This window comes from Dreissena polymorpha, chromosome 4, assembly GCF_020536995.1.
Source record: "Dreissena polymorpha isolate Duluth1 chromosome 4, UMN_Dpol_1.0, whole genome shotgun sequence".
Classification (NCBI taxonomy): domain Eukaryota; kingdom Metazoa; phylum Mollusca; class Bivalvia; order Myida; family Dreissenidae; genus Dreissena; species Dreissena polymorpha.
In genome coordinates, this window is record NC_068358.1 from 28,299,491 (window position 1) to 28,314,402 (window position 14,912).

Here is a 14,912-nt window from a genome sequence, read left to right on the forward strand (position 1 = left end):
GTCTGTGCCAGGTATTCTCGTTTTATGTCCAGACTGCGCCCCACAGGTGTGGTGTGGTCACTAAAGTTGCCCGTCGCTCACTACTGCATTACCCCTAAGGCTGGATGTACAACCTGGAAGCAGATATTTCGCTTCCTCTCTGGCGACGTCCGTATTAGGTCTACAGTGGATACACCGTCTGACATTGACCGAATGTTTGTACACTATTATCCTCTGAAAAATATTAACGCGACAAAATTAATTGATCCGGTAATACAGGCCCGCATGAAACACGAGTTTTCATTCATGATTAGTCGTAACCCGTACACACGCTTGTGGTCGGCATATATTGACAAATTTCTGCTTCCCGATTTCTGGAGAACAGACGCTCTGAATATGATACGTGCCGTTCGACCAAATGCATCTGAATACGATCTTAAGTGTGCCAATAATTTGTCATTTCAGGAGTTCCTTAAGTTCATTGTTATACAATATCCTGTAAATTTAAATGAACATTGGCAGCCAATTTTCAAACTTTGCAACCCATGTCGAATAGATTATGATGTTATAGGGACACAAGAAACTTTCTTAGAAGACACAAAATACATCTTAAAAAGGATTGGTCTTGCTAATATTACAACGAAAATGTTTGCAAAAGAAAATCGCATTAAAGAGGAAGTGGAAATGTTGACAAAATACAACTTTAATCTAGAGACTCGAATACGTGAAGGATGCTTTGACAAACTTGACGTAGCCCATCGTCTTTGGAAAGCTTTTCAGTTCAACGGATACGTTCACCGCTCAATTGCATTTCCATGGAAACGATTAGAGATGAGCAATTTTACTTCTGCACCGGTAGAGACTTTCTTAAAGCAAGTGATATTGGCAATGAACTTTCAGAGGGACAGCGACTTAGTGATGGGATCACAAAAGAAAGACATGATGTTGGAAGCGTATCAGCAAACGTCATCAGAGCTTCTCTCTAGAGTGCAAGCAGTGTATAATCTGGACTTTAAATTGTTTGGATATGATGTAAAGCTCATTTGAAAACATAATTATATATTGTGTCACGTTATTTAAAAAAAAGTAATGCGTTCAAACATCACATTTATGTGATTGAAATATGTAGATACATGTGTAATAGCACAAAATGTGCCACAACTATCAGCCGTGTTCGAATAAAGAAAACTACATAAATAACCTCAAGTCCAAAACCCCTAATTCTTTGGATTGATTTTTCAAACTTCATGTAGATGACCACGGTTTAAATAATACTTTTATATTAAATGCCTTTTGTTGTCTACATTTCCCTGTATTTCATTTTTGGAATATTTATATGTATTTATGTTAATGTACGCATGTGTGTCTGTGTGTTTGTATGTAAATGTGTTAATGTCCTTAATATACTTTGAAAGTTAAGTTTACATTGTTCACATTAATAACATAATTATTGCAAAAGCTTTGTGTGGCTTTTAAGGAGAACAACTTGCCAAGCATACAAAAATGCTGAGGCTTAACGTTTCTGTCACGCGGAATTGTTACATTAACAACAACAACACGAGTTTGAGTTAAGCCGTTTTTTCATGTGCCTTGGGTATCATTTTCACAGCTGCCGAGCTCCAAAACTGATATACAGATATGATAGGGCTCTAAAATGGCGATTGATTTCTATTAGTAGAAATCCGTAAAATACTGATAAAGCTGTCCCAGCTGATAAGAGGGTCGAGATGGGTTTTCGGAACTGATCTTCCCATAAAATCGTCGCTAAGAATATGGTCTTGGAATGTAGGCTTAGAGTGTTGTCCTTCATGTAGTTCGCAGATAAGACGACATGCACGTATTATCAATACACGCCCCCATGCGTTGTCAATGGCGACTGCGTTAGCGTAGAATTGTGATTTAAGATTTTATTTTATTTTTAAATAGCAATTTCCAAAGTATAGTAACCTGCAAATTGCAATATATAATAATAGTAATAATATATAAGGGTCATCGACTCCAGTATCCGAGACAACACACCTCATAAATGAGTTGTGTACTTTATAAAGTGATTATGCAACTTCCTCGAATACAGTTTTATAATCAGATCTTATCATTTATTAACTGCATTAGTTACTCGACTGGTGAAACAGATTGTCGAGATGACACATTGCAACTTTCTGTAACAGATTGAAAAGGTAAAGTACAGTGTACATCAAGGAGGGAAATGCAACTGATGACTAATACGTTTTCGTTAATGTGTAATCCTCGTTAAAAATAATAAAGCATTACAAACGCAAAACAATTAAACGATTTGGATACAGTTTATGGTTTTCGTTAAAAACTCAAAAACTCCTAGCCCATTTGACAACATTCTAAATGAATTCATCAAGTCCACTTTACATCTACTCATGCCTGTTTATTGCAAACTATTTAACTATACACTAGAAACCGGGTTCACCCCAATAAACTGGCTCAATGAAATCATTATACCCATATTCAAAAACAAAGGTGACCCTAAAGATCCTAGTAACTACAGACCCATCACTATCCTCAGCTGCCTTTGAAAACTTTTTACTTCAATACTTAACAATAGACTTACTAAGTTCTTAAACGAAAACAATATCTTGGATGAAAATCAAGCTGGCTTTAGGCAAGGCTATTCCTGCTCTGATCACATATTTATTTTAAACTCACTTATTGAATTAATGAAAAAAAGAAACAAAAATTATACTGCGCATTTATAGACTTCTCCCAAGCCTTTGATAAAGTCTGGAGTATTGGCCTCTGGCAGAAACTTACCAAACAAAATATAACTGGTAAATTCCTGTTTTTAGTTCAAAACATGTATAGCAACATCAAATCTAGTATATCACTTAATGGCAACATATCAGAACAATTCATATCAGAAATTGGCGTAAGACAAGGTGAAAACCTCTCCCCTCTTCTATTCTCCCTCTTCTTTAATGATCTGCAAACACATATGCACCTTCAAGGCTCAGTTGGTATTGAACTAACTAATCCTATAGACCTAACTTTGTGGCGAAACTACTCATATTACTTTATGCTGATGACACTGTTATTCTCTCTGACTCAGAAACTGACTTCCAAAACTGTTTAAGCATATTTTATTATTACTGTGAAAACTGGCATCTAAAAATGAATCTCAGCAAAACTAAAATAATCATTTTTGGTGCTAGACAACTTCAAAACTTACACTTTACACTTGGCAACCAGCCTGTAAACATAACTGACCGCTATCACTATTTAGGCATAACACACTCAAGCAATGGCTCTTTCCTTAATGCAAGAAAACACCTAGCTGAACAAGCAACAAAATGATTGAACCTTTTATATACAAGAGCAAACAATGCCGAACTTCCTATTGATTTAATTCTTAAACTCTTCGATCACACTGTGCTACCAATTTTAACATATGGTTCAGAAATATTTGGTTTTGAAAATATTGATATCTTGGAAAGAGTCCACAACAACTTCCTCAAAAAAATAACTAAAGCCCGAAAATCTACTCCTATAGCTTTTTTGTATGGTGAACTTGGCAGGCACCCTATTGCAATTAATATCCAAAGCCGTATGATTTCGTTCTGGTGTAGAACCCTACAAGGCAAAGAACAAAAACAATCATATCAGATTTATAAGTATATGATGAATAGAGCTGCAACGATTCACCAACAGCTCGATTCGATTCGATTTCGATTTCAGACACTCCGATAACGATTTTTTCGATTCGATTCATCTTCAAACCTAGTTTTATCATATATTCACTCTTATGCCTCAAAATTAACATTTCTGTTCAAATGTGATTTCAATAAAACACATAAAAAAGAATAGCAAATTAGCACTCAATTTTAATATAAAAACTTCTGACTAGAAAATTGTGTTGATTACACAATAATATAAAAAATAAATAAATAATCATAAGAACGTATCTAGAATCAGTTGAATGTTAGTATTATCACTATTATACTTTTACCCAAAACCGCTATAAGCATATCTACCAGTGTGCCATGACAACATCACCTGTTACCTGTAGGACAAATCACATTCTCTAATAAACTTAACAAAACTCCAACAGAAATAGAACTACTTTTCTGGCTGGCGACTTGAGTAGTTGCACAGTTTACCCTTTGCTTTATCGGTAGGGCTACCATCCCGAAACCCAAAATACTGCCACACTTTTGATTTTAGCTTCTTAGGCGCATCTGATAATTTCATTTTGTCGGCAACAACTTGTTCAGCCATTTTGACGTTTTTTCCGAAAGTAGACCGTAACGGGCTTATTGATTGGATGACTAAAGTAATAAGCAACCAATCGCGCGCGTCGTAATTACAGGTAAAGATAAAACCTACACCTTCCTGTATCAATAGGCTGAATACAGCGCGCTTTACGTATCTATGTATATATATGTATATATGTTAAAGAATCGAATCGAATTTGGTAGGTTTGGTATCGTAATCGAATCGAAGCATTTCGAATCGATTTTCGATGAATCGGATCGAATCGTTGCAGCTCTAATGATGAACCTTCCAAATCCAACCTTTAAATGGTCAAACAAAATAAAAGAAATACTCACATCAGTTAACTTAAGTAATCTATGGGATAACCAGTTTCAAATAAACCAAAATAATATTCACCGCTTAGGTAAATCAAAGTTACTTCTTCAGTTCCAAACCCAATGGCACCATAAATTACAGCAAACACACAAAGGACCAATATATACCAGCTTCAAACAATCACCATCCCTTGAAAACTACTTCATTAAACTTACCAAAAATGAATACACTTACCTTTTCCAATTCAGGACTGCTAACCACTGGTTCCCAGTCGAAACAGGTCGCTATGACGGAACCCCATACGAAGATAGAATTTGTAGGCTATGTTACTCAGATCAAGTTGGCACATAACACCACTATCTGCTTAATTGTGATTCCTTTAATACTGACAGAAAACAATTCCTAGGTAATAACCTCCGCAATGCTACTCTAAGCTCATTCTTATCAATCCGTACCTGTACTTAAAAGTACAAGTAAATTTATTCGCTCCATATTCAGTAAAATTTAAACGCTAACAAAGATCAAATACTACAACATACTTGCTTATAAATGCAAATGCCACCAGACTTCAAAAATCATACCATATTTTTTACCAAAGTGCATTAATTGATCGCAAGCGTATGTTTAGTTTTTACCCTTATGCATTATTATGCACTTAGAAATGAAATTCTGTTTCAAACCTGTGTACTGTAGCCACCCATTTATTATCAATAATGTCTCATTTATGTCTAAATACACTTATACATTGTTTATTGCTCATGAAGCCCTAGAATATATTTTCTAGCCATTATTAATGTTATTGTATTATCATTTTTTACATGTAAATACATTATACAGAATTATATTCTACATGACGTAATTTACCTACTGTATTGTAGTGTCTTAGTATTTTATATAAATAAAAAGTGGTGCATTTACACATTCTCTATCAGGATAGTTCCCCATAGACCATCTATAATCCTTTTTCGTTTCGGTTAGGTGGTCGTTACAGGGGAACAAAATGATCATATTGACAACCGACAAAAGTTCATTAATATTTACGCTCTTAAATGTATAAGCGCAGTTTCCCTTAAATGTTAATAAATATATAACTGCTATGTCTAAGAAATCATTTTTCTTTTCACCTTTTTACTCTATTCCCAAAGATCACCTATATATTTCATTTTTTGTTTAGGTGATCTGACACATTATGAGTCAAATTTGGGAAAATAGTAAGATTCTATATTTGATTTAAGGGTAACGATTTATGTTCATCATTACATTGCTCTACCAACAAAGATACAAATGTATAACCTATCCTCCCTTTACTTACTTGAAAATACTTAATGTGTTTATCAGTGTGTGAAATTCAATTAAATGTGTTATATTATTATTTCATCCGTTTACATATGATTGTATTGATTTTGCACTGTGTTTGCTTATATTGTTTTTCTTATATTGTATTATGTATTTATCATGACTGTACCCCTATATTTTCCCATGCGTTTGACATAAGCATATTTTTTATTTTTGTTTTTATTTTTTCTACACGGGTTATTTGATAAAAAAAGCCTGCATCTTTTAGATACGTTACAAATCTGTACATAAATTTGTTTGCTATTTATAGCCCTGGCTTTTTATATCACTACTTTTGCGGATCTTTATAAACCAGCTAAAAATTCATAATTTAACTGGCTGTCTAATGTAACCATTATTTAATTCATTATTAAGTGGTTCAAAGTCACTTCTTAATAACCCCTAGGCTAAGCTCATTCTTCCAACATGTTGTACACACAATTAATGCATCAATTTGCTTAATCCTAACGGTCTTACCTATTGTTCCCGCGATAGGCACAGCTGACATCTCGGGTATCTCTAATTGGACATTATCCAGTCGACCATGATTTATTTATGCCATTGACAAATCCCATTGTAAATTGCCCTCGTGTGCGGTAGCAGTCGAGCGTATAAACCATGTCAAAATGACTTAAACCATTCGAACAATAGAAACTAAATCTATCAACAGCAAGTAGCAATATTGCTTTATTCTCGCTAATTTAACTTGCACCTTTAAAATTAGTCCATATAAACGGACTCCCAGAACCTTCGATAATTTTTGCTATGGCGGCTCTGGGAGTCCATATGCACTCCTTCATACACATGGGTGCAGTGCAGTGCACGGAATCCGTGCGCTTCACTAAACAGAGTTACAGACGTCGTTCGAGACACGTTGAGGAAAATAATGAATAAACTTCATAACCATGTTAAATTAACCTGAATGGAAACCTACGGATGTTATCCTTTGCATGCATCCGATAAAAACACGACGATTTTCAACACACTTTTCTCGCTGACATGGTTATGTTTAAATTTGAAACAGTGTATTCTGTATCGAATACCACATCGTTATCGACTTTTTTGGCTCCAACACATAACGCGACGTACAAAATATTGGTGTAATGCGACCTGACCTATATTGGGTCAATTTTCCAATATGGCGAATACAGCGTACAAAACAAAACCTTAGTCAATACAAATCAATTATTTCTTGCTTTAATGGTACCATTTGGATGAGTTTGTGGTTTAGATAGGTAAGTTTTAATAAGCTCTTGCAGTTTCAGTGTTCATTAACCTTTGAAATGTTGATAACATGTTGCACACATTGTTAAGAGAGAGCGCATTGCAACTCTCAGCCTAAGCTGAGAGTTGAATTATTGCAACTACCTTTGAAATAAGAAATTTTACTTTAAGCAAATGGATCCCAAATCAGCGCGTGCTATAGAAAACGACACCGCACAATTAAGGTTAAAGATCACTAACAATACTAGAATCATCGACATATCGGGCTACATAATTAATAACCAAACATAACATCATTCGCGGGGAATAACGATTATGTATGATTATTGGTTTTGCTTCATCCTACCAATTCAATATTTTCATACATATCTATTCATTATACCGTTCATTCCTCCACTCTCACTGTATAGTATGTGTTGCTGTTGTAAAAATTATCGGAAATCCAAATACTGTACTTAATATTGTACTTTGTTATATTGCCCATATTGTATATGTCATATACTTGGGTGAAAATAAAGTTCTGTTCTGTTCTGTCGTCTTCGTTTTTTGCCTGGACCATACACACTAATCAAGGGTTACATCATAAACACGACAGGATATTAATTGAGTAACGGTGTATAAAAGCAAAAAATTATAGTTGAACACACATGCATCGAATCTTGAATGGAGTGTTAGATAGCTTCGTATTAAAATCCACAATATTGGTATTCATATTATATCGATCGAGTGGTGGATTATCTATAAGGCCAACATAAAATAAGTTGTTTGTTTCCACTGACATCACCGAACAACAGGGCATGATGAAGGGACCTTTTCTCGTTGTAAATTGACACAATTGAAGAAAAAAAACTTTCAGATTCACACAATTTCGTTGTTGTAGATATGATATTTTCAAGAAGGCAGTAATACTGAACATTTACCATGCTAAAAATATCTATTATATGCATCTTTTGGATTTTAAACACCTGAAAATTATAAAGCGTTACAAACGCAAAACGATTGAATGGATAGTTAAGTTATATTGTTCGACACTACAAGGATTGCTTATATAGAGTATAAAATACACCACGCACTGTATGAGCACGGATATGCGAGTGTTTGAGCGTTAGACTTTTACTCAAAAGGTAAATGGTACGAGACTAGTTGAGGTTGCCTTTTTTTTATTGTATTATTGTTTTTTACTAGAGCTTAAAGCATTTAATGGTAAACTGCAATGCATGCTAAAATACGTCTGTTTAAAGGTTAATAAATAATAATGATCAATTGTATCAAAAATGATAAAACACTCAATTTAAAAATCAAAACAGTACTTCTGGTTAGTTAAAACAAATAAGTCTTCACACTTAAACACTTTATTTGAGTGATGGTTCTAATACTGTTGATGGTCGGGGTTTTTTTCTAAAAAAAAATGTTTTATCATATAAAACATACAACGTAGAACATAAAGGTAAAGATTGATAATTTCTCTTTTAAATGATCATGTTCTGGCTCATTAAATACTTTATTCACTTATCATATCGGATTACCAACTTGGCGATCTGTCAGTTTGATGGCAATAAAATCGGGTTGTTTATAGTTTCGTATCCGCATTTCATGTCATAAACGTGCTTCGTACGTTTGTTAACTCAGATTGCAATCGTGTGATTGTTTTATATGTCTGCTTATTGCTCGTAGTAGATCGTATCTTGCTATGGACGCAATACGCGTATAGGTAAGGAACACTATTGGTATGATATGCATTTCTTATCGACTTAGATATACGAATTAACTAATTAATTAGCATTATTTTTGGATTTTGTTATGTGTGGAGGGTCGATTTAACACTTATGCTAAATCAGATGATTTGGCATTTGAACATATTTTACAGAAAAATTTGAAATACTTAAAAATCCATAAAAGCTGTACTTGCTCAGTTTTGATAGATAACTATAATTGAACCGTTTCACGTATGCATTAAACAACAATACATGTGCAAAACAATATTATTTTATTAATTTTTTCAACGCAGGCATACGGCCTTGTTAAGTAGAGTTAAAGGCTAATCTCATACGAGGAATGTATGTCAATGATCAATTTATGTTTGCATAACATACTTAGTGTACATGTGACCGCTAATATCGGCTTACAAACGTTGCATTGTTAAAAGATCTATTCACTTATAATTGAAATCATACCACTCTAAGGACCTTTAAAATATCGATGTTGTGTTTATACGTTGTGTTTTAGTTCTGGATATTTTGGGTAAATAAATAAAAACGATATGGTGTTTGGATGAAATATAACGGGTTATTCATTTGGAAAATATAATACTAGTAGTAACAGTGGCAGTCCGTGATACATAAATCTATGAGATTTTAAGTGTTATAAAGACGTGTTTACCTAAATAGGCACATTTAGAAGAATATATGAAATTCACAGATTTAATCAAGTGAAATAAATAGTAATAACATAACAAAAATCTAAATAAATAAAATTTTCATCTATGTCTGTTAATCATATATTTTGTTAATGTTTACACACCTTTTTGGAGGGGATGGATCTCTGTCAACAATTACGAATTTAAAGCCGTAAATCTTTCAATAATTCCTTTTAAGCAACTTAAATCTCAGCCTGTCTGTTCTGATTGTACCATAAACGAAGGGAACCATGAGCTCGTCTTCAATCAAGCTGACAATAGCGCTTGATATCGGTGCTCGCCATTCCGGTTACGCCTATTCCCTCACGGATGACCCCGGTAACGTGGTTTGTAGCTCGTTTGGTGACGTCACAAGGACGGCTTCTAGTATACTGCTTAACAAAGGTAACGTTAGCTGGTCGCTCGTAAGTTATATCGATATTTAAATGCTAATTAACCAAGTTTATTTAACTTTTTTAATTACTTTTTAAGTTTATGTGATATATTAACACGTTTGATCCAGAGTATCGTCGAGTTTTGCCAGACACGCCCACAATTACTAATAATGAGCGAATCGGATGTATACAACATTTCAAAGGCTCTCTGTTACCAATTCGTCTCTGTTTGGTTAGACCCTAGGTGTAAGGTATTTGAGTATAAAACTCGGTGCTTGTTGCAACCGCTTTCCAACATGATCAACGCATGCGTATTGCAGACGGTCAATTCCTGTCATTTGGACACGATGCCGAGGCTCAGTTCCAGACGACAAATTTAGCAGGAAGTCAGATTGGTCTGCTTTACCGAAACTTCAAGCGTGCCCTCTACATAAATGTAGGTGTATGTCTTAGGCTGCAAAAAAGGCTGGATTATTCAGTTTAAATAGCCTTCATTTTTTTATTGGTGTTGTAATATAATTTCGGAAACGTATTATGAACTTTACTTTTGCAAGGGTTTAAACAAGAGGACAGACATTGATGACGTCAGTGGGAAGGCCAGTCGGAAAGTGTACGATTTGTTTGTAATGGCCATCAGGTACCTCAAAAACCACGCTATACGCGCGCTGAACCGTCACGTGGCCACATATAGCGAGAACGAGGCTCGATACGTCATCGTGGTTCCCGCGTTCGCGACAGACCGGGCAAAGTGGTTTGTTCGACAAGCGATGATGCAGGTTTGTACATTCAGGTCAAACAAACACGAACGAATATATATCCCAACAATTTAACTGTTATCGAACATTATCATTGTAAGTTGCATGGTTGCCTATTATGACATTTGTTACGTATTACGTTGATGTGCAAGACATAATATCGTCCTATGAGCGGCATAAGTCTCTTAATTGCAATAAGCGATCTTAAAAATAGCTTAATATTCACCATGTGTTTGTGCTATCACGTGTAAAGGGACATTGTTGAAATTTTATTCAAACAAAGTCTAATTTCTGTTTGAACATATTTGGACTTCCTTGCTTTTTAATTTGGCTTCTTTCGTTTTATCGCCAGCGGTCTTTGATGCTATCAGCGCTTTTATTTCATTATCTAGGCTGGCATTGAAGCCAACAGGATAGCCCTTGCCTACGAAGGTGAAATGGCGTCCCTGTGGGCTCAGCGCATGATTGGATCCGTATCCAAGAAAGGGACGAAGTATATGGTTGTCAACATAGGTGGTAAGAAAACCAGTGACGATTTGTTGCTCTATATAAATCCGTGTCGGTCATAATGTATTCTGATGGAAACATTCGTTTTGCTTAATTTCACTGGATTTCTAGACTGGTAAAAAATGTTAAATTCTTTGTTATTGCTTTAAACACACACACACACATTACATAATCTGAAAAGAGTCATTATTGAGGATGCATGTAACTATAAAAACGTGATGCTCATGTAGTCATTTCACAGGAGACGTTGTGGACATTGTCGCCCATCAGTCAGTAGACAACGGTCACGTGGAATCATTGGGCGCACCTAGCGGCGGCTTGTGGGGAGGAGAGAATGCAGTCACGTGCTTCCAGTCGTTTTTCTCACTTCTTTTTGGGTTGTCTGTAGTGGAGACCTACGCGTCGACTCACTTGGCCAACTGGCTCTCTTTTGTGCATAAGGCGATGACGGATATAGAAAACATGGAAGCTGGTGATTCAACTCGGACATTCACAATCCCTAAAAAAATAGTTGACATGGCTTGCAAAAGTAAAGGCATATCAGACTCATCAGAACTTGAAAAAGAGATTTCAACTCCCAATTGTGGCGGTCATTTTGAACTCCATGGCAACAGCTTAAAGGTGATGGTTGCCGCCATTGCGGGGATGTATCAGTTCACGGTCATTCATGTCAAAAACGCGGTGGATACCCTCCTTACACACGTGGGAGCTTTCGATCACGTGATTGTTGTCGGAGGCATGAGCAAGTGTCCGATTTTCCGGAAGCAGCTACAGGACCGGCTGGCCAAAGTGTCATTTCCGGAAGACGGCGACGTGTTCACTGTTCAAGGAGCAGTTTTGTTCGGTAACGACGAATCGCTTGTGAGATCGCGATACGTATCAGTTACATATGGACTCCACATGACGGTACCTTACGACGAATCAAAACACAAGGAAGGCAACACAGTCGATATAAATGGCATCAAAATGTGCACCGATAGTTTTCATCCGATTATCAGAGCTGGAAGTAAATTGAAGTACAATGAATCGATTCACGAAAATGACATACCGCTGTCTGCAGACGACAAAGTACAGGAAGTCAGAATAGTCTCGTGTGGTCTGGTTCCCAATCTTCCTACTCTAGCGACTCACTTTTCTGTTAACCGGGAAGCAGTTATAAAGTTTCCTCTTCCGTTTGGATGCCAGGTGGAGAACAAAGCGTTCGAAAGGATCGCACAAGTTGGGGGTACCGAACTCTCGTTTAAGTTCACGTTCAAAAAGGGCGCACGAGAAATATTTGTACGGTATTTGGAATATGAGTGATAAATATCCTTTCGCAAACGACCATGACTTTTTAATATATGCGCATGCATGTGCTAATTCTTTTTTATGTTTTATTTTGCAGACGACCTCAACATGGTCAAAACACTTGACCGTGGTTAAAGAGGTAAATGTGTAAGAATGTAGTTGCACGTATAGTAACAAATATTACACTTTTACTTTGCGCTTGCTATTGAGTATTTTTGTAATTAATCTTAACAAATTATTTTAGCATACCCTAATATACCTAATATTGAGCGAACAGTTTATTACAATATGGTTTGTATTTATCTGAACGCTTATTTTATAAAAAGGCATTGCCGAAAAGAGATATTTGAGTGGATTTGCCATCCAGCAAAATTTGAATTGACTCGCCGACTAAGTGATATTCGTTGACCAGTGAAATTTGAATGGACTTGCAGACCTGTGATACATGTATTTCAATCGACTCTCCGACCTGTGATATCCGAATAGACTCGTGGACCAGTGAACTTTGAATAGAATCGCCGATCAGTGACATTTGAATTTCCGATACAGCTACAAAGCAAAGCGACAAAGGCATTGAAAGTTTGTTTGCAAGATAAAGGGAAGTTTCTGCTGAAGTAAATGTTAAACGAACAGTTAACTAGTAAAAATCTAAAATTCTATACAAGAGAAAGTTAATCTAAGAATAAGTACAAATAAATGAAACACGAAGTGATGAAATGTTGCTGCAAAACATCCTATATCAATCGGAAAATAAGAAACACGTATCAGGGGAACTTGGTATTTTGCGAGCAAGTAAATACCCGGATAGAAATGTTTTAATTTGGAGAAAAATAGTTCCCTACAGATATGCCCGTTGATTGTTTATTGAAAATATGAAGTAAATATTGCTCTTAACTATAACAGGTTCATTTAAGATTGTTGTACTGGTTGGTAATTGACGTCATTATAACATCATTGTTATTTGCGGGACTGAACGACTTTTTCGTTCGGAAGCTAAGGTCAAAGTTACATCTTTGTTATTGTTTGTTGTTGTTTTGTTTCTTATAGATCTTTAAATTGTTACGATCGCTTAATTTTTATTTAAGCAGAAAGAAACACTTCGTTATTGTTGTTGTGGTGTTGTTGTTGTTGTTGTTGTTGTTATATTTACCGACCACGTTACTTACGCATATTAGTGCATGCTGTATTTTTGCGCACACGTTCTGAAGTTTTTCATCGTTATCGAAATTATTCAAAGAATTTTAAATAATATGCAACATATTTTGCAGATTAATTTAAAAAATACTTTAATTTGACACCCCCCCCCCCCAAAAAAAAAGCGCAAGGTAAGTGTTTGCCGTCACAAAGTTAAACTTGTTTACAGCCCTAAAAATCTCGCAAGACATTCAAGAAACAATACAATTTTATATTAATTTAAAGTAACGTATCCCATTAAAAAATATATTGATAAAATAAAATAAATACATCAAATACGACGAGATTCACCCTGTTCAATATACATAAATTAGTATGCAATAAGTAAGCTTAAACTGGTAGGAACAGATTTATTGGCAATATGGCAACTATGAAACTAGCTGTTGAGCTACGATAATTTAATTAAAATCTCGTTCCCATCCACGTTTTAAAGGGAATAATCACAGCGTATCGCATTATTTCAAATGCCATTAAATATTTTTGCTAACAAATATATGATGTTTATAAAAGTCTTTACTAATTCTTTTTCTTTACTTCACCAAAAAAACTGCCATAGCCGGGATTCGAATCCATGTCTTCTGGCAGCCTAAGTGGACGCGCTACCACTGCGCCAAGCAGACTTTCATGTAAAGCCTCGAATCAAGGTCGCTGTTGGCATCCGTGAATTGTTCATTTCAATAATTGTCAGAAACGTACCTACTTTTAAAATAATAATCGTTTAATTTTAATCAGTGTATTAAACAGTTATGAAAAATATGAAATTTCAAAAAACGAAAACAGACGCTAACATCTTACACTTGCGTCCAAGCAATCAGAAAAAAAGGTAACATCGGCGTATATTTACCAATCGCCGGGCATTTTTCGGACCGCACAAAATACCACGTTACTGCGAAACGTGTTTCTGATATTCTGATTTTCGACAAAGTAGTCTGTTGGCATACTGCCAACATATTAAAAATGAGAGGACCTAAACCCCAGAGACGCTCTGTGACACCAACGTCTTAACTGTTCGTAGCAAGTAGCGCTCAAAAGGTTTTACAAAAGACTGAAACAGAAAGTGTCTGACAAAGTTTCATAAATATTGAGCAATTAATGTGGCCTATAGCGTGCCATTTGAACCATTCATAAATATGAGATGCAATTTAGATAGGAGTGTTCATTTCATTCATCAGTGTGGTCGTAATAAAGAGTCATTAGTTTTAACCGATATCAAAGTGTTCATAATACGATAGCGCATTACGGCAACATACAACCGATACTAATCTGCGTCCCGCTCCAGTGGGACTC

At 35.5% G+C, this 14,912-nt stretch overlaps 1 protein-coding gene across 1 annotated transcript; it reads left to right on the forward strand.

Moving 5' to 3' along the window:
• The first annotated feature begins 9,589 nt into the window (after positions 1–9,589).
• Positions 9,590–13,423, forward strand: LOC127877780 (heat shock 70 kDa protein 12A-like). The gene is made up of 5 exons (XM_052424016.1): positions 9,590–9,892; positions 10,203–10,318; positions 10,437–10,658; positions 11,030–11,153; positions 11,386–13,423. The coding sequence occupies exons 1-5, from the start codon at positions 9,739–9,741 to the stop codon at positions 12,444–12,446; spliced, it is 1,677 nt and encodes a 558-aa protein (XP_052279976.1). The 5' UTR covers positions 9,590–9,738; the 3' UTR covers positions 12,447–13,423.
• Positions 13,424–14,912: the final 1,489 nt, after the last annotated feature.